General features: G+C 35.5%; 1 protein-coding gene across 1 annotated transcript in view; it reads right to left on the reverse strand.

Annotated features, from left to right (window-relative positions):
- TAOK1 (TAO kinase 1) overlaps nt 1-21,150 on the reverse strand; it is a 166,706-nt gene that overhangs the window by 41,221 nt on the left and 104,335 nt on the right. Inside the window, exons 9-13 of the mRNA XM_044248254.1 lie at nt 12,526-12,619; nt 10,023-10,104; nt 6,408-6,575; nt 3,985-4,188; nt 1,906-2,040 (exon numbers count right to left, since the gene is read on the reverse strand). Coding sequence (XP_044104189.1) covers nt 1,906-2,040; nt 3,985-4,188; nt 6,408-6,575; nt 10,023-10,104; nt 12,526-12,619 — 683 coding nt within the window. The remainder of the gene's footprint in view (nt 1-1,905; nt 2,041-3,984; nt 4,189-6,407; nt 6,576-10,022; nt 10,105-12,525; nt 12,620-21,150) is intronic.

The raw sequence follows: 21,150 nt of genomic DNA on the forward strand, positions 1-21,150 counted from the left end.
ACTACTCTTATTGCGCTGAGCACTGACAATGTAGAGAACTGTCAAATCACTATGTTATATACCTAAAACTAAAATAACACTGTATGTCAACTATACTTAAGAAAAAAAAGTGTGGGGCACCTGGGTGGCTCAGTGGGTTAAAGCCTCAGCCTTCAGCTCAGGTTGTGTTCCCAGGGTCCTGGGATCGAGCCCCGCATCAGACTCTCTGCTCAGCAGGGAGCCTGCTTCCTCTTCTCTTTTTCTCTGCCTGCCTCTCTGCCTACTTGTGATTAAAATCTTAAAAAAAAAAAAAAAAAAAAGTGTATCCTTAAATAATTTGAGGGAGCCAGAAACTGGGACAGAGTGTTTGAGAAACATTTTAATATATGCGAAGTCACAAAGTCACATGAATTGGCATCTCTCTTAATACCTCTTTAGGTATTTATTAAAATAGTCATGGGGGCGCCTGGGTGGCTCAGTGGGTTAAAGCCTATGCCTTCGGCTCAGGTCATGATCCCAGGGTCCTGGGATCAAGACCCGCATCAGGCTCTCTGCTCAGCAGGGAGCCTGCTTCCTCCTCTCTCTCTGCCTCCCTCTCTGCCTACTTGTGATCTCTGTCTGTCAAATAAATAAATAAAATCTTAAAAAAAAAAATAGTCATGAAAAACCCATCAAGCAATCTTTGCCACTTGCTCTGTTCAAAAAGTTATTTACATGTTGCAGAATAGCAGAAATGACCTGCTTCCTCAGGATGGGAGATGGCATTCTTGACCCCATGTCATACAGAGTCATGGGCCATTGCATGGGATTTATAAAATCTGCTTATGCAGTTGATAATTCAGAAACTTTTCTTCTCAGATATATATTTTATACTTCCTGTCATATTTTCTAACAGTCTACTTTTCCTATGATATCTTAATTTCTTTTTATCCTTTAGTGTCCTTTATTATGTGTTGGTCCTACTTTTTTTGACTGATCAAAGTACTATGCAGCTTGCTAAAATAACATCCTTAATAATGGATACATAATCTACTTTTTTAAAGTAATCTTTACACCCAATGTGGGACTCAAACTCACAACCCTAAGATTAAGGGTCATATGTTTTACCAAGTGAGCAAGTCACACATCCCCCATAATCCATTTTTATTATTTTTTGGGAAACCAGAAGAACTACATTTTGAATACATCAAATTGAATTACTTGCTATTTCCCAAACATTTCTCCTCATTCTCTCACTTCAGTATTAGCTTCAGTATTTCTTTAATGAAGAAATAGGTTTTTATAGGTTAGCTTCAGTATTTCTTTACTGTTGATTCTTATATAGAAGTAACATTTATCCTCCTCTCTGTGCCTAAAACCAACAACTATTAAAAGCTCCAATAATTTGTTTTCTTTTTAGTTATTTTTTAAAAGACTTTATTTATTTGAGAGAGAGACAGCATGAGTGTGAGCAGACAGGGAAGGAGAGAGAGAGAGGGAAAGAATCTCAGGCAGACTTCACGCTGAAGGAAGAACCCCACTTGCGGCTTGATCTCAAGACCCTGACATTATGAGCTGAGCTGAAATCAAGAGTGGGATCCTTGACTGAGTGAGCCATCCAAGACAGGCCTAAACAATCTGTTTCCTAAATATTTCTTTTATGCCCCAAATCAAAAGTAATGTGAACTCCTATGTAGTACCTTCCAGCCCTCCTAAGTATTTGATATATTCTAACACAATGGTTCTTTGTGTATGTTTTGAAGACATCACTAGTTTAACATCTCAGCATACTCTGCATATCTTTCTCATAAGAGGCACTTAAATGCTGAATGAGTATTTTGCAAAATAAACCCCAAATACAAAAAAAAAAAAGATATAGTTGTACTTCAGTACAGGTGCCACAGTCCAATATGAAAAATATATTTCTAATTCAGGGGAAGAACATACCAGTGATGCCGTCCGTATAGTAGCAAAGTGTTCTCGATTACGATAGTGTGATTTATGACGAGACACTTGTGGTGGAGATTGTGGATCTGATGCTCTTGTTCTAGGCTCTCCCTCTTCTCTGTAATTTTCTTCCTCCTAGGCAAAGAAAGAAACAATACTATTGAACAAATACAGCTAATTTGAACTTTCAAAAAAATTTAAAGATAACTTGATCAATTTATCTTAAAGACATAATTTTAAAGAGCAAGAACAAAAATTGTGAATGCCAACATTTTATTTTCAACATAATTAGAATCAGGAAACATCATTCTCTCAGTATATGGAACAGCAAACTGATTTAGGATCAGGAAATTTATCAGGTTAGATCTATATCCTACTTATTATATAGAAAATGGAAAAGCTTTAGTAATTCTAAACAGCAGTGAAAAAAAATTATACTAATGCTCTTAGGTTTTCAACGCAATAATATATCTTAAAAATACCTTTTTAATTCTTCTATAATTTGTCCAAATAATCAAAAAAATAACTAAAAATTTTAAGAACTGGTCTTTCCTTATATGTCTTAGTTTATTAACTGAAGAGGAAGTGAATTAAGTAGCTGATTATGAGAATAATCTTTTTTAATGCTGCTTCTATTGCCTAAGTACATAAAAATTAAACATGATTTTGCCCTGAAGAATACTACTATATAACCAAGTCATTCTTAATGACTTTTTGTGTGAGTGTAGTAGAACATATATAATGAGAAATTTTCCATTTCAGCCATTTTTTAAAAATTTTTTTATTTTTTATAAACATAAATTTTTATCCCCAGGGGTACAGGTTTGTGATTTCAGCCATTTTTAAATGTACAATTCATTGGCATTAATTATATTTCCAATGTTGTACAACCACCACCATTTCCCAAACATTTTCATCACCCAAATAGAAATTGTATCTGCTGACAAAAATTCTCCATTTTATCCTCTACTCAGTTCCTGGTAACCACTAATCTATTCTGTGTCTCTATGAATTGCCTTTTCTGATATTTCATGTAAGTGGAATTATGCAGTATTTGTCCTTTTGCATATGGCTTAATATCACTGAGCATAACATTACTTTTTTAGCATAACATCTCAAGGTTCACTCATGTTACAGTATATATCAGAATTTCATTTTTTCACAGCCGAATAATACTCCCTTATATGTATATCTGATAGTTTATTTATCTATTCATCTGCTGATTAACACTTGGGTTAGATCTACCTGTTAGCTCTTTTGCCTAGTAGGTTTTTAGGTAATACTACAAGCTTTGAAGTTAAAAAAGAAGTATTCCTATTGGTTGCTAAAAACAAGTTACCTGACTTTCAAAATGCTTTCAAGAAAATTAAAAATTCTGCACTCAGAAGTGTGAAGAATACTGTAACAAAACCCTTATTTCTTAAACCCCAAATTTACAATTATTGGCAATTACATTCAGTTTTATTTTAAAGATATAAACATTATGGACAGTACAAGTCACTTTTGATCATTACCCTCATAACCCTTTCTCTTAAAAGACAACCATTATCATGACTTTCATGTGTATACGTAACTATTTTTAAATGCTGTATTTTTCATGAAACTTCAAATTACATATTAACACAGTGTTGCTATATTTCTTTCTTCTATGATTTTTAAAATATCCTTTTAATATTCTTAAAACATTAGTTTCCCAAATGCAGACATTATACTGGGAAAATAAGCCTAATGCCACTTTATTTTTATTTTTATTTTTTAAAGATTTTATTTATTTATTTGACAGAGAGAAATCACAAGTAGATGGAGAGGCAGGCAGAGAGAGAGAGAGGGAAGCAGGCTCCCAGCTGAGCAGAGAGCCCAATGCGGGACTTGATCCCAGGACCCTGAGATCATGATCTGAGCTGAAGGCAGCGGCTTAACCCACTGAGCCACTCAGGCGCCCCCCTAATGCCACGTTAAAGTAAGTTACCTAATTATGTTCCAAACTTCTGAAACATCCAAGAGAATCTCCGAACTAATCAGTTGAAGAAAATTATTTACCAAAGTTGAAACTGTATTTACTGAAATGCAAATACTCACAGGTTTTAAATGGATGACAGAACTATTAGACATCACTGTGTGGTCTCCTTCCATCATATCCAGCTCACTCTTGTCATCTGAGGCATCTGGAAGACTGTTAACACTACTACTTTGGCTACTGGCGCTGATGGACATGCTGGGAATAGACTGATTACTTCCAACACTATTCACTGTTCCTGTCCGGCCAACACCATGATCTTGTTCCTAAGGGAAAAGAGAACTAGGTTCAAATATCTGTATCTCTTTTGAAATTGCTAATTATAATCACCTATCACGCTGCTTAGCACACAATCTTTAGAAAGAAATTTAGAGGTCTAACATGAGAAATTCCTTCTATTTGCCAAGACCTGGAAGTCTACCAACTGAAAAACAAACAAATAAAAATAATTAATCAGTAAATAACAAAAAGCCCAACTGTGTCAAAAATTTAGTTCATCAGTTATGGGTTATTTCCAAAGTATAGCATTTTCTCTAAGTTGTTTGACATTTTCTGAAATCCATTTCTACCACACATCTCATGAGGTATATATATGGAGATATTCTGGTCATTTCTCAGTAATTCCCATGGTTAAAACAAACCCCAATCTTTTTTCAGTCCTATAAATAACCATTTTTAGTTGTTACTGTTGTTAGAGAGTGCTGGCATGCACATGCAAGCAGGGTGGAAGAGGCAGAACAGGGAGAGAGAAAATCTCAAGCAGGTTCCACATGAGAGCTTGAGGCAACATCTTAATTCCACGACCTTGATCATGACCTGAGCCAAAATTAAAAGTGTGAGGTTTAACTAACTGAGCTACAAGGTGCCTCTTAGTTGTTATTTTTCAAGGAAGACTAAGTATATTTTTCTTCTTGAGAAAATAATCTCTGGCCTACCCTTTTTCATCAATTTATTTAAAATTGATTCCAATCTACTTTTTGTAAATTAAAAATTACATATTACCTGTACATTTAATCATACTCATATAAATGCTTTTATGAAGTAACCAGGCAAGCCATGGTATCTGGGCACCAACATTTTAGTAGTCTTACCCAAGATTCTATAAGATATGGAGAATTTCATAAAGACATATGGTGCATATATACATATATATAAATATATATATGAATTTTTCTTACATCCTAGCCTAAAAGAGATGCTATTATAGTTTTAACTGCATTAGAATTTTATTAATTTTACTTTATTGAAATATTTTATGTATCTAAAAAAGCTCCATTTTCTTTTTTCTTTTAGATCTATTTACTTTAAAGAGAGAGTGAGTGTGGCTGGGGAGTGGTTAGCTAGAGGGAGAGAGAATCCCAAGCAGACTGCACCAACTGTTGAGCCATACACAGGGCTCAATCTCATGATCCTGAGATCATGACCTGAGCCAAAACCAAGAGCTGATGCTTAACTGACTGCCCTACCCTTATTACCCTCAAAATAATTTTCTAATGATTACTATATGAACTAAAAAACAAAACCAAAACTGTAAGTTAAGAAAGTCTTGTATTTCACAGTTCATTAATTGTGTAGCACTATTAAAAAAGAAAAGTAAATAACTATTACTCCTGGTCTCAGAATGCAAAGTGATCTCTCACTGGAAAGCAATTATTATTATTATTTTTAAATATTTTATTTACTTATTTGACAGAGAAAGAGAGATCACAAGCAGGCTCCCTGCTGAGCAGATAGCCCAATGCGGGGCTTGATCCCAGGACCCTGAGATCACGACCTGAGCCGAAGGCAGAGGCTTAACCCACTGAGCCACCCAGGTGCCCCTGGAACACAATTTAAATAATAAGTTCTATATGTATCTTTCCTTGTGAGGAAGTTCTGTAACATTTCTTCTGCAAATCTGTAATTCCATACTCCCTAAAAGGCAACATGGAAAGAACATGTGAGAGTTGAGATACATGAATCTGAACCTATATTAACCTATGATGAGTTAATCACTCTGAGCTTTGCTTTACTCACCTGTAAAATGAGTATTTTAGAACTGTGCAGATGGAATGAAGTGATACAGAAGGGCAAAGAATCAAGTATCCCTGACAGAGCACAACACATGGTAACTCTAAAGACTTCTGAATGAGTACTGTCAACTTTCATAGTCTGTAATTTCAAATATTTCCAAAAGCATGTCCCATGGAACCAGACAAGGCAAAAGAGGGTTCAGTATCCAAAAAATTTGATGGCGACTGGATTAAAGTTGAATAGGTTTCTTTAATAAAAGACTCTGCATAGCTTTATATCAATGAGCACTACAAAGGGGCTGGGTTTAAAGAATGCAAAACCCTTTTCCCACCTGGGACCTTATAGGACCATTGTTAAGAAAACATAATCTAGGAAGCACTAAAACAAAACATTCATGGCAAGACAAGTTGCACAAGGAAAGAAGCTAATAAAGAAGCAAAGCTCAATATCTGAATCATTTCTAACTTATTACCTCCTCTTCTTCCTGTGCTTCTACTGCTGGTCCGTTATGTGCCTCCTGGAAAAGGAGTTTCTTCATCTTTCGATACTGCAGATTGTCCAGCTCTCTTACTGCATCCTTTGTCCTTTGAATGAGATCTATTAACACTGTTTCAGGGCGCTCACGAAGAACAAACATGTGCTGGATAAGAACAGAAAGTAAAAGTCAGGTGGAAGCCTATTTATTTTTTCAATCAGTACAAATGTACCCCTTTCCCAGAGTGTACTTATTATCTTAAGTAATCATGATAGATAACACATATAATCTATAGCTATTTAATTCTATTAGAGTTTTGACTTCTTGTATTTACCAAACTCTCATCTCCGTACATACACTCTGGGCATACATAACTACCCCTACATTTATGGAAATATGGTACCTTTGTTGACCAACTGAAAAACCAACATTGAAATAATCAGAGTCTAATTAAACACTAATAATTAAGTCTAATTAGAGACCTAAATAAGGGCTAAATAAAGGTTTATATATTCTTAGAACTGATTTCATAGAAAAGGTATGTTCACTTCTGGGTTGTATTAGGTTTTAACAGGAATGTATTTCTGGTGAATTATGTAACATAAACTTGGGTATTATAAGAAGTTCCTTTAGATGCTGGATAAACAATGCTCTTTAACTAGCAGTTGCTTAAAAGACATTATATTATTAGTGATTTTCACCACTAACATTTAATAAGCTTAACCTTATCTAATACAGAAAAATAGAACAATTCCACCATCAGAATAATCCGTTATATTTTGACTTATTTCTTTCCTTTTTTTTAAGATTTTATTTATTTATTTGACAAAGAGACAGACCACAAGTAGGCAGAGAGGCAGGCAGTGAGAGAGAGGGAAGCAGGCTCCCTGCTAAGCAGAGAGCCCGATGTGGGACTCGATCCCAGGACCCTGGGATCATGACCTGAACCAAAGGCAGAGGCTTTAACCTACTGAGCCACCCAGGTGTCCCTTGACTTATTTCTTTACAGATATATTCTGTGTATAAATTTTGTTCTGTGGATACATATAGCATAAAGATTGCAGAAAGACACCTTTTGCCTTGAGTTCTGAGATGTACTTGAATTCTTATAATACTTTTATAATTTTTACATATATTTAGAATGTATATGAGATAAATTTATAATTTTTATAATTCTTATAATACTTTTACCTTTGTAATTCAAATTTCTTTAAAGAATTTTTTCTTTTGCCTTTTGATATTTTAATTATTCAAAAAAATTTTTTTAAAACTTAGCTCCTTTTTTTTTCAAGTGGCCTCCAATGCTGGACATGAATTCATGGGGCTTGAACTCATGACCCTGAGAGATCAAACCTGAGTTGAGATCAAGAGTCGGATGCTTAACCGACCAAGCCACCCAACATCCTTTTATTTAGCTTTCTGACTCTGCACTTGTACCTTCAACACTTTCACAACAATTTTCTGCTCCTCAATAAGGAAAGCACACTTGATCCTGTCATGAACACACTTAGCACACATGGAACCCTCACAGGCTCCACTGACGTCTTTTTTGTTTTAGATGATCTTATAAGAACTGGGGTGTCACAGCATAAACTACTCAAAGTCCACCTGGGAGCACAAAACATGTGCATTTGGGTGTTTTTCCAACTATCTTGGTATAAAGGTAAATGATTCTATTACCAGGGGTTCAGGACAACCTAGTTTTGTTAGACACTGTATTGGCCTGACCATTCTGAATGCCTATGGATGCCATTCCCCCAAGATGAAAAAGCTTCTCTACAGAATTTTAACAATACGATATTTTATTCTACTATCATTGTCATAAGTATTATTTCAAATTCATAAACATAATGTCTATGGGTTACTTCATCAATTATTTATGATAAAATCATTTAACCATTACTCTAATTCTGGACAGTTATTTCCAATTTTTAATTCCTTTTTTTTTTTTTAAGATTTTATTTATTTGAGAGAGAAAGAGAGCTAGAAGCGGACCTCCCACTGAGCAGGGAGCCTGATGCTGGGCTTAATCCCAGGACCCTGGGATCATGACCTCAGGTGAGGGCAGATGCTTAATTGACTGAGCCACCCAGCCATCCCCAATTTTTAATTCCAAGATAGCTTCATAGATTTAAATTTTTTCTACCAACTCTTCTTATGATAAACTGCAACAGAAATATAATTAGGCCAAAGGGAAAGAAGTACTTGATAGATAATTCCTTATCATTTTCAATTTCCTGCTATAAACCAGGAAAATTAATACTATATGCAGACTTGGGATCTAATCACCAAATATCTGGCCCTGGTGGGTTGGGTTATTACCAAAACAGCTTCTTTTGCTTATATAAGGCAAGTTTAAGAAGCCAGATTTTTTTCTTTTTCCTGAGCCTTAGCTTGGTACGTATGACCATTTATGATAATACTCAGTCTTCTTACCATAAAATAATACATCTTAAATTTCTAAGTTTGATAGTTTTCTACATACAGATCTTGCTTATTTATCACTAATATAATTCCTAGCTATACTAAACATTTCATTGCTATCTATTGTGAGTACCTATATTCATGCTTTCATTTCTGAGACTATGAACGAGCTCACTACCTAGAATCCCACAAGTATTACTAAAATTTTACTGTTCTTCTACATACTGTGGTTGCAAATACTATTATACACACACACACGATCTTTTCAATTTCTTTGTATCTTTAACTGATGTGTACTCATGAAAATAAACTGAAACTGTCTGAAGTTCTAAAACATTCACATAAAAGTAGTCTATTTGATTCTTATAGTGAAAAATCACCAATCTTCCTTTGGGGCACAAGGAGAGAGAGTCAAATCCTACTTACTATTGCTTTATCTAGTTTTAAGAACTATATTAAGTTCAACAATACTATTACTGCTATTAAAAAGATGGCCAAACTCCAAATGAAATAATAAATTTTTGAGAACAGAAAGCATATACCAAAGTATTTAAATTAAGCAGTCAAACCAAACTCTGTAAACAGAATTTACGTGATTCTTAAAATATTTTCATTGCCAAGTTAGAAAAATATATTTCTAAAAAGGAAAGAGAAATATGATATCCATTTCTAAGTTTCTTTTCAAAGTTCTTTTCTCCCACAATATTTATATAAATATACATTTTTTCTTTCATATTATTTTAATATAGAGGACTATCTAAAATATGGCAGACATAAAAATTAAATCCAAAGCTAAACTATGTTTTACTAACCTTAAAATATGACATGTTTCACATGAATTAAAATGTGGAGTTATAACTCAGGAATATTTTTAGAACATATAAACAATCAGTTCGTACTATTTGGAATATTTATATATTATATATTTATATATATTTATTATATATTTTATATATATTAAATATTTATATATTTATATATATCTATTCAGACATGGTAAAACAATTAATTCTGAAAACACATATCAAAAGACTCTGCATCTAAGAAAAATTCCAAAAGAGAACAGTATATAAAATTAACGTATCAGTAAAAATTAGTAGATCATACTTAATATTGATCCAAAATCAAATAAAATACATCCTTTAAAATAATTTCTTATAGTTAGAAAACAGACTTAGTAAAACTAACCTTTAAAAGTTCCTCTGATGTAGGGCGATCTTGAGGGATTTTCTGGAGGCAAGAATCTACAAAGTTGCGAAAATAATCAGACCTATTGTAAAGGAAAGTATCAAGTGAACATATTGCTATTTCCTTTTAAAACAAATCCACAAGAAATACAGAGATTAGCATCCTGTGCAAGGATGACATGGAAATTCATGAAGCATTCATTTTTGAGCACTGGGTGTTATATATAGGTGTTGAATCACTAAATTCTATACCTGAAACTAGTATTACAGTGTATATTAACTAAATGGAATTTAAATAAAAACGTAATTTTAAAAATCCACAAACCTAGACATCTGCCTATTAGTAGGAGGGGAAGCAAATACAATATACTATAGATTTTATATAAGTCTATGAAAAGCTATCTAAACCAACCAATGAATATTATTTTCCAAGATGAATTCACACAGATGATTTAAAAACTCTGCTCCCATAATTTAAGAAACAAACAAGCTAAGGTTAAGAAAAAAAAAGAGAGAGAGAAAGGGAGAGAGAGAGAGAGGGAGAGAGGTAAACCAAGGAACAAACCCTTAACTACAGAGTATAAACTGATGGTTAAAAGAAGGGAGGTGAGTGGGGCAATGGGGGAAATAGGAGATGGAGACTAAGGAGTGTATTTGTCATGATAAGCACAGGGTGATGTATGGAAGTGTATGGAATCACTGTATGGTAAACCTGAAACTAATATTACACTGTATGTTAACTAACTGGGATTTAAATTAAAAACTTAAAAAAATTCCTACTCTCACATATTTTAAATACCATAACTTGTTCTATATTGAGGCAAAATTAGGGAAGCCAATTTTTTTCTTCTTTGCATTCAAATTGAAGATAACATTCTTTTCAATTTTCTTTTCCATTCTGTAAGCCATCTCCCTTTCTAGTCTGCCCTGTGGGTCATCTTCTATCTAGCATTTTCAGAACATCAATCTATTTACTTTGGAGGAAACAATTTTATACCTACTTATTTCCAAAAAATGGGTAAGACTTGCATTAAATCCAGAAAATCAATTAGGATACTTTTTAAAAAACATCAGAAATCTCCAACATATTATTTTATACAGTGTTAATGATGAGAGTTCAGGGAGGAAGGCAGTAAGTAACAATTATTCCATCAATGTCTGTCTTTCATATTCAAATAAGATTTAAGTTCTTTATACGCAAGAATTCTTTTTTGAATCCCCAAATATCAAACAGTGTAAAGAAAGTTTGTGTTCAATATATTTATTACTGATATGCACCATAATGCTAGACTGTGCCAAAGGATTCCTTCTAAGTATCTCTAAACACATAGCAAAGACCTACTAATGGACCTTAAGTATGCAATCATTAAAGAAATTAAGTTTCATTAACTTATACATCTATTTGTCAATTTAAAAATACTGAGTATGCTTGATATGCCTCTAGAATTTTTCAAATGTTAGACACACCTAAATACACTTAGGTACATACACTAAAATTTTCTATCACTGATAAAAACCCTAGTTTTCTAAAACTGTCAATCTGTTCTCCATAAACTTCATTACATAAATTAATTTAATCAAATCAAGGAAGTACCAAGAGACAGAATAACAGTATTCTGAATATAAACATCATAATAACAATTAGAACATTCCAAAGTTATGAATTACCTGATGATTCTGATAAATCACTTTACGTATTGGTTTTTTTTTTAAGATTTTATTTATTTATTTGATAGAGATCACAAGTAGGCAGAGAGGCAGGCAGAGAGAAAGAGGGGGAAGCAGGCTCCCTGCTGAGCAGAGAGCCCGATGTGGGCTTGATTCCAGGACCCTGGGATCATGACCTTAGCCGAAGGCAGAGGCTTTAACCCACTGAGCCGCCCAGGTGCCCCCATTTTACCTATGTTTTATACTTGATAAATTATATACCATTCCCCAATAAAATATCAATGTTTAAATTATGCTATTATATATTATATTTATTATATAATCAGGATTATGTGATCCTAATGTTCAAAGAAAAATTAAATTATGAATTTTTGTAAAAAGCAATACTTTCTGCTTCCATGTGGCATCATCTCTCTTTTCTTTTTTTTTTTTTTTTAAGATTTATTTATTTATTTGACAGAGAGAGAGAGAGAGATAGAGAGAGAGATCACAAGTAGGCAGAGAGGCAGGCCGAGAGAGAGGAGGAAGCAAGCTCCCTGCTGAGCAGAGAGCCCGCCGCAGGCCTTGATCCCAGGACCCTGAGACCATGACCTGAGCTGAAGGCAGAGGCTTAACCCACTGAGCCACCCAGGTGCCCTCTCCTTTATTTCTGAACTGAATTACACATATGTTATGAAAAGCAGATATTAAACAGAAGATAAATACAAGGGTAAGATAAATTTAATATCTCTTCAAGTAATACACTTTACCTAATTGAAATAAAATCATTTTGATAACATTAAAAAAAGTATTTAATTTACACAATGTTGAGTAATATATGTCTCAGCAATACTCACCATTCATTAGACTGTAGTGTAGGGGATTCATTTTGGGCTATGTGATATAAGGCACTCATTGCATTCATATTAAATAAAGGAGGCTTCCTTTCCGCTGTAAAAGAAAGAAACATTCCTGTTAAAATTTTAAAAAATTTTAATGTCTCAAATTTCACCAAAAAAATTGCATGTGGAGCTCAAAAAACTTTTTCAAGTGTGTCAATTTACACTAAGTTGCTGGCCTAATGCCCTACCATCCCTAAATACTTTTGTATTTCCTATAAATAAGAACTTTCCTCTAAAGAACCACAATTAGGGGTGCCTGGGTGGCTCAGTGGGTTAAGCCGCTGCCTTCGGCTCAGGTCATGATCTCAGGGTCCTGGGATCGAGTCCCGTATCAGGCTCTCTGCTCGGCAGGGAGCCTGCTTCCTCCTCTCTCTCTCTGCCTGCCTCTCTGCCTACTTGTAATCTTTCTCTGTCAAATAAATAAATAAAACCTTTAAAAAAAAATAAAGAACCACAATTAAATCAGGCCATTAATACTGATACATGACTATCATCTAATCCTCAACCCTATTCAAATTTCAATCAAATGTTCCAATGATGTCCTCTGTAGCAACAGCAAGCCTTGATCATTTCCATCAAGATAAGTGTGCATCTTATTTAAATAAATTAACATAAAATTGTTCATAATATTTCCCTATAATCCTTTTAATACCTGTAAAATGTGTAGTTATGTCACTTCCCATTCTTGATATTGGTCATTTGTATCTTCTTTATCCCTGATCAAGCTGGCTAGAGGTTTATCAATTTTATTTTCTCAGAAAACTTTTTTTTTTTTTTTTAAGATTTCTTTATTTTAGTGGGGGTCCGGGGGGAGCTCCTGAGCACCAGGGAGGGGACAGGAACAGAGGTGTTGGGAGACAGAGAATCTCAAACCGACTACACACTGATCACAGAGCCAGTGCTGGGTTTGACCTCAGGACTTTGAGTTCATAATCTGAGCTGAAATCAAAATTCCAATCTTAACCGACAGCCACCCAGACACACCTCAGAAAACTAGGGGTTTTTTTGTTTGTTTCATTGGTTTTCTCTATTGTTCTTTTGTTTTTTGATTCCTTTTTTTTTTTTTTAAGTTTTTATTTATTTGAGAATTCACATCCAAGAGAATGGGAGAGGGACAGAGGGAGAAGCACACTTCCCACTGAGCAGGAAACCAAACACAGGGCCCTGGGATCATGACCTGAGCAGAAGACAGATACTTAAAACGACTGAGCCACCCAGGCACCCCACCTGCTTTGATTTTTTAAAAGTTCTAGTTATTTTGGGTTGAATTTGCTCCTCTTTTTCTTTTCGTTCTTTCCTTCTTTTTAAGTAAACTCCATGCCTGATGTGAGGCTTGAACCAATCACAACCCCAAAATCTAAAGTCACTTGCCCTACTAAATCAGCCAAATGCCTTTTGCTCCTCTTTTTCTGGTCTCTTAAGGTAACTGCTGAAGTCATTTTGAATTATACAAGACTCTTCAATGTCCCTCCAATTTGGGTTTGTCGTATGATTATATTTGGGTTACGTATCTTTGGCAGGAGCATCACAGAAGTGTTCTAATTTTCTCATTGTGTTCTATGAGATGGTGCATGATTTTGAATGCTTCCATTATTGATGGTGTTCGCATTATATCAATTAAAGCTGTGTCTGTCAGACTTCTTCATGGTAAGTTACTTTGTTTCCTTTTGTAATTAGTATCTTTTTTGAGAAGATACTTTTTTTTTTTTTAAGATTTTATTTGACAGAGAGAGATCACAAGTAGAGTCAGGCAGAGAGAGAGAGAGGGAAGCAGGCTCCCTGCTGAGCAGAGAGCCCGATGCCGGCCTCGATCGCAGGACCCTGAGATCATGACCTGAGCTGAAGGCAGTGGCTTAACCCACTGAGCCACCCCAGGCGCCCTGAGAAGATACTCTGAATCTATATAAACATCCTTTTTTTTTCATAAAACTTTAATTTTCCTATTATACAGACTTGCAGATTTCTATTTTATTACCTGCTACTATCCTTTATTTTGATGTTCAAAATGCCTCATGTTTGAGCAATGAGAACACTTTATTGGCGTCTTTTTGACATGGCCCTATCATTTCTTAATCACTTCCTTGCTTTTTGGCACACTAAGATTTTCCAGGCTTATCTTGTATTTCCACACTCCAGATCAAGGTTTCCACCAATTTTCCAAGGAGCTGTGGCAACAGGTGTGCTCACTGCTACTAAGGTATCACTCACTGTTCTTATATCCTTTCAGTGGACAAAGTTAGGAAACACATATACATAAAAATTTATATACATACATGCACATTCAACATGTTTATGAAACAATGGAGTTCTAGCTTTATCTTTTTCCCTTATTTGTCACACTCTTCTAACAAAGAGGAACCTTGCTCTTATCACGCTTAATTAGTATTTTCTTATTTGATAAAATTTTCCTGTATGTAACCAGTCTCCCATCTTTGCTACCACATCCTCTCTCTCTTTTTTTTTTAAGATTTTATTTATTTATTTGACAGAGAGCAGAAGTAGGCAGAGAGGCAGGCAGAGAGAGAGTGGGGGAAGCAGGCTCCCCGCTGAGCAGAGAGCCCGATGTGGGGCTTGACCCCAGGATCCTGAGATCATGACCTGAGCCGAAGGCAGAGGTTTAAACCACTGAGCCACCCAGGCACCCTACCACATTCTCTCTTAAGCAGATGTCTCCTTTTCCTTGCTCAAGTTTGTTGCAGTTTTTCCTTGCTCAAGTTTTCAAACCCCATTCCAAGTTACTCTATAGTATGAACATTTCTTTATCCATTCAGTTTCTAAAACCAACCTAAACTGGGTCACCTCTCTGCAGTGTGGCTCTTCTGATCAGTCTTTATGAGAGAAGCTCTCTTCCTTTTGATTAGGAACACTGTATCAGGCTACCCCAAAACACAGATGTCCTCCTTAGACTCTGAATCTATATGACAGGAAGTCTCCCCTACTGTCACCTCTTCACCCGACTTGGGTTCTGACACTCTATGCTGAGCCACCTCCATGGCTCATGAGAGGGTCATTCTCCCTAACTCAAATGTTGTTCAAGGGTCGGTTGACTATATTGTTGAATTCGGTTTGCTAATATTTTGTTGAGGGTTTTCTGGATCAATGTTGTTCAAGGATATTGGCCTGTAATTTTCTTTTTAGTGTCCTTCTCTTTTTCCAAAGTGACCTTTTGGTATCAGGGTAATGATCTTTTAGTATCAGGGTAATGCTGGCCTCATAAAATGAGTTTTGAAGTGTTCCTACCTCTTGTATTTTTTTGGAAGAGTTTGAGAAGGGTTAGTATTAATTCTTCTTTATGTGTTAGAATTCACCAGTGAAATGACCTGGTCCTGAACTTGTTTGTGGGAATGTTGTTTTTTTTTTTTTTTAAAAGATTTTTATTTATTTATTTGTCAGAGAGAGAGAGGGAGAGAGAGCGAGTGAGCACAGGCAGACAGAGAGGCAGGCAGAGGCAGAGGGAGAAGCAGGCTCCCTGCCAAGCAAGTAGCCCGATGTGGGACTCGATCCCAGAACCCTGGGATCATGACCCGAGCCGAAGGCAGCAGCTTAACCCACTGAGCCACCCAGGCGTCCCTGTTGGAATGTTTTTGATTACTAATTTGATCTTCTTACTAGTAATCAGTCTGTTCAGATTTTCTATTTCTTCATGATCCAGACTTGGTAGGTTGTATGTTTCTAGGAATTTATCCATTTCTCCTAGGGCTGTCTGACTTGTTGACATCTAATTATTCATAGTAGTCTCTCATGATAATTTGTATTTCTGTGTTATCAGTTTTAACATCTCTTTCATTTCTGAATTCATTTGAGTCCTCTTGTCATGGTAAATCTAGAAAAGGTTTTCTGTTTTGTTTATCTTTTCAAAAAACCAGCTCTTAGGGGTGCCCAGGTGGCTCAGTGGGTTAAAGCCTCTGCCTTCAGCTCAGGTCATGATCCCAGAGTCCTGGGACAGAGCCCAAATTGGGCTCTCTGCTCAGCAGGGAGCCTGCTTCCTCCTCTCTCTCTCTGCCTGCCTCTCTGCCTACTTGTGATCTCTGTCCAATAAATAAAACCTTAAAAAGAAAAACAAACCAGCTCTTAGTTTTGTTGGTCTTTTCTATTGGCTTTTTAGTATCTCGTTTATTTCTACTCTGGTATTTGTTATTTCCTTCCTTTTATTAACTTTAGCCTTAGTTTGTTCTTTTTCTAGTTCCTTGAAGTATGAAATTATATTATTTGAGATATTTCTTAATGTAAGCATTTATTTCAAAGAACTGCCCTCTTAGAACCACTTTTGCTGCCTCCCACACATTTTAGTATGTTGTATTTCCATTTTCATTTATCCCAGGTATCTTTATTTCTCTTTTGATTTCTTCTTTGACCCACTGGTTGTTACAGTAGGATGTTGTTTAATCCCCATATATTTGTGGATTTTCCAGTTTTATTCTTATAAATTTTTTTTAAGATTTTATTTATTTATTTTACAGAGAGAGATCACAAGTAGGCAAAGAGGTAGGCAGAGAGAGAGGAAGGGAAGCAAGCTCCCTGCCGAGCAGAGAGCTGGATGCGGGCCTCGATCCCAGGACTCTGGGATCACGACCTGAGCCGAAGGCAGAGGCTTTAACCCACTGAGACACCCAGGTGCCCCCTTATAATTGGTTTTAAGTTTCATACCACTTTGTTGGAAAAGTTGCTTAATATGATTCCAATCTTCTTAAATTTATTAAGACTTATTTTGTGATCTAACATCTGATCTACTTTGGAAAATGCTCAATGTATACTTCAGAAAAATATGCATTGTGTTGCTTTTGGATGAAAGGTTCTGTATATATTATGTCTGTTAAGTCCATCTGTTTCAACGTGTTAAGGCCAATGTTTCCACGTTGATTTTTTTGTCTGGATGATCTATCCATTGATAAAAGTGGGGTTTTACAGTTCTCTACTCTTATTGTATTGCTGTCTATTTCTCCCTTTAGGTGTGTCAAAACCACCTTACATATTTAGGTCCTCCTATCTTAGGTGCATAAATATTTGCAAATCTTCTATCTTGCTGCTGGACTGACCTCTCTACCATTATGTTATGCCCTTCTTTGTCTCTTACCAAGGTTGTTTTATATATTCTTAAAATTTTCTTTAAGAAAGATTTATTTATGTATTTGAAAGTGCATGAGAACAAGGTGGGGGAAGTGGGGGGCAGAGGAAGAGGGGGTGGGAGAGAGAACGTAAGCAGACTCTGGTGGGGAGCATGGAGCCTGATGGGGGCTTGATCTCACGATCCTGTGATCACAACCGGAGATAAAGAGTCAAAGGCTTAACCAACTGTACCATCCAGGTGTCCTTTTACTTTTTGTTTGTTTTTACTAGGCTCCATGCCAAACATGGGGCTTGAATTAATAATCTTGAGATTAAGAGTCACATGCTCTACCAACTAAGCCAGGCAGGTGTCCATACAGACTTTGTTTTAAAGGCTATTTTGTCTAATGTAAATATAGCTACCACACCTTCTTTCAGTTTCTATTTACATGGAATATCTTTATAATCCCCCTTCGCTTTTAGTCTGTGTGTGTCATTAACATCTGAAATTAGTCTTTCATAGGCATTACATAGATGGGTCTTGTCCAGCCAACCTATGACTGGAGAACTTAGTCCACTGACAATTAATTATTATTATTATTTAAAGACTTTATTTATTTATTTGACAGAGATCACAAGTAGGCAGAGAGGCAGGCAGAGAGAGAGGAGGAAGCAGGCTCACCACCGAGCAGAGAGCCCAATGTGGGGCTCGATCCCAGGACCCTGGGATCATGACCTGAGCCGAAGGCAGAGGCTTTAACCCACTAAGCCACCCAGGCGCCCCTACAATTAATTATTGACAGTATGTACTTATTGCGATTTTGCTAACTGTTCGTAATTCCTTTGTTCCTTTCCTCTTCTCTTAATCTCTTTTGTGAATTGATAATTTTTTGTATTAGTATGCTTAGATTCTTTTCTTTTGTGTATCTACTATAGGTTTTTGTTTTGTGGTTACGATGAGGCTTACATAAAACAGCTTATATTTAGAGTAGTCTACTTTAAGTTGGTAACAACTTCGTATGAACACATTCTTTTTTTTTAATTTTTTTTTTAGAGATTTTATTTATTTATTTGACAGAGAGAAATCACAAGTAGATGGAGAGGCAGGCAGAGAGAGAGAGAGGGAAGCAGGCTCCCTGCTGAGCAGAGAGCCCGATGCGGGACTCGATCCCAGGACCTTGAGATCATGACCCGAGCCGAAGGCAGCGGCCTAATCCACTGAGCCACCCAGGCGCCCGTATGAACACATTCTAAAGTTCTACATTTTTACTCTCCAAACTCCATGTTTTATGTTTCCAATGCCACAACCGACATCTTTTTATCATGCATATTCACTAAATTACTGTAGTTACTGTTATTTTGATTTATTTTCTTTTTGCTTTTTTCCCCCTGAAATTTTATGTCCTCAACATACACTTTATAATCAGGAAAAAAGTGGTAAATTTTACTATTATAGAAAAAATTATACATTCAGGCACAAAGCCTGAAAAACAAGTTAGGGAACTTTTTCATAAGATTAATTGTAAACAAACATATAAACTCACCCATGAAAAATCCTATACTTTAAGATTTCTTGGTCATAAGACATGACCAAGTTATTTCAATCTTTATAACAAAGTATGAAAGTATTTCTTAATAACTATATGTATCAAAACCAAGGTCAGTACAACTGACTTACCTCTGTTCTCCTACCTGCACTAAGAACACACTTTGCTTTAAAACTCATTATTCTTAACTATTTAATTAATTTATTTTTAAAGATTTTATTTATCCTTAACTATTTTGGAAGTTGAAAAGCATATAACAGATATATTTCTAAAGACTGCAAGTCTAATTTGCACTGAAAATCACACCCCTTGATCTATATTGTCTAACAGGGTAGTCACTAGCCACATGTAACTATTCTAATCTAAATTTATTTTAAACAGTATAAAACTCAGTATTCACTTACTCAACTGCAACAGCCACATTTCAAGTGCTCAAAAGCCATGCAGATACAGAACACTTCAGTCACTGCAGAAAATTTTATTGGCCTGTGCTACTTACTGTAGGCCTTTCCTCTGAATCCAGAAGCAGGCTTAAAATGTAGTTCCTAACTTAGCACTTCATAATTCAAAAACATTTGTAAGTAAAATTTTAAAAAGTGATTATGAAATATTATAAAAGCTGAAGATGCCAAAAGTATGACTAAAACTCTAAGAATTTCTTTAAATGTCTCACTCATTTAAAATTATCTAAAGGCCGTTTCATTTTCTGATACTGCTTTAAGTATAAATACTCTCATTGTGAAGAAAGTCTACTTTATTAGCTACAATAAAGAGAAACGAGAGGGGTTCCTGGGTGTTTGAATTTGGTTAAGCCTCTCACTCTTGGTTTTGGCTCAGATTGTGCTTTCAGGGTCATGAAATCAATTCCCAAGTTAGGCTCCATGCTCAGCCTCCCCTCTGCCCCTCCTTCTCAGGCTCTCTCTTCCTCTCTCTCTTAAATAAATAAGTAAATCTTAAAAAAGAAAAGAGAGAGAAGCTAGAAAGTCTGGAAAAATAAGCCCTTCCACAGAAACTGGAGTTTTCTTTCTGAGCAGTACAACTGGTTAATGAATATTTTTTAAAAAATATTTTATTTATTTGTTTGACAGAGGTCACAAGTAGGCAGAGAGGCAGAGAGAGAGAGAAAGAAGCACGCTCCCCACCGAGCAGAGAGCCCAACGTGGGGCTCGATCCCAGAACCCCGAGATCACGACCTGAGCCGAAGGCAGAGGCTTTAACCCACTGAGCCACCCAGGCGCCCCTAATGAATACTTTTCTAATCAAATAAATATTAATATATATTAATAATATCTAACAACACCATTAAGGTGATTTCACTATCACCAAAGGGTACATGTATGTATCAACCAGCGCAAGTATGTAAAAATACCCCATGGCCAGAGTGTATTAAGCAGCTTCTCTACATTTACACCCAGGTTTCTTAAGAAATTAATGAGGAGCTACCTGCAGGAACAACTGAGGTTAAAAGAATTGAGGTTAAAACACTTTAAAATAGAAAAAAAAAATCTGCAAACCTCAAAGAGAGAGTAAGAGATCAGAAGAGAACGACATGATAGTATCTCTAAATCTGTCTGCTGATGCTGTCATACTTTAAAATAAATTAAATAAATAATATAGAGCTTAAAGGGAATGGTTAATGTAGGAATTATAATAAAAGCAAACATACCTAAAGATTATAAAATTTTGGGAAAATATGAAGACTGTAAGATAGAAAAGCATAGTTTATAATGGAAATTATAATTTTCATCTACTATATAAGGATAAGATTTTGATTTCTATTTTACCTCAATTTCCCTATTTACAAAACTGATTAACTCAATTTGAAAAGAATTTAACCAAATTGCACATGAATTTTACTTTTTTAAAAGATTTTATTTATTTCCTTGAGAGAGAGCATGTGCCGGCACAAACAGGAGGCAGTGCAGAGGGAGAAGGACAACCAGACTCTGTACAGAGCTTGGAGCCCAAGGAAGGGTTCAATCCCACA

This window comes from Neovison vison, chromosome 5 (assembly GCF_020171115.1).
Source record: "Neovison vison isolate M4711 chromosome 5, ASM_NN_V1, whole genome shotgun sequence".
Taxonomy (NCBI): Eukaryota; Metazoa; Chordata; class Mammalia; order Carnivora; family Mustelidae; genus Neogale; species Neogale vison.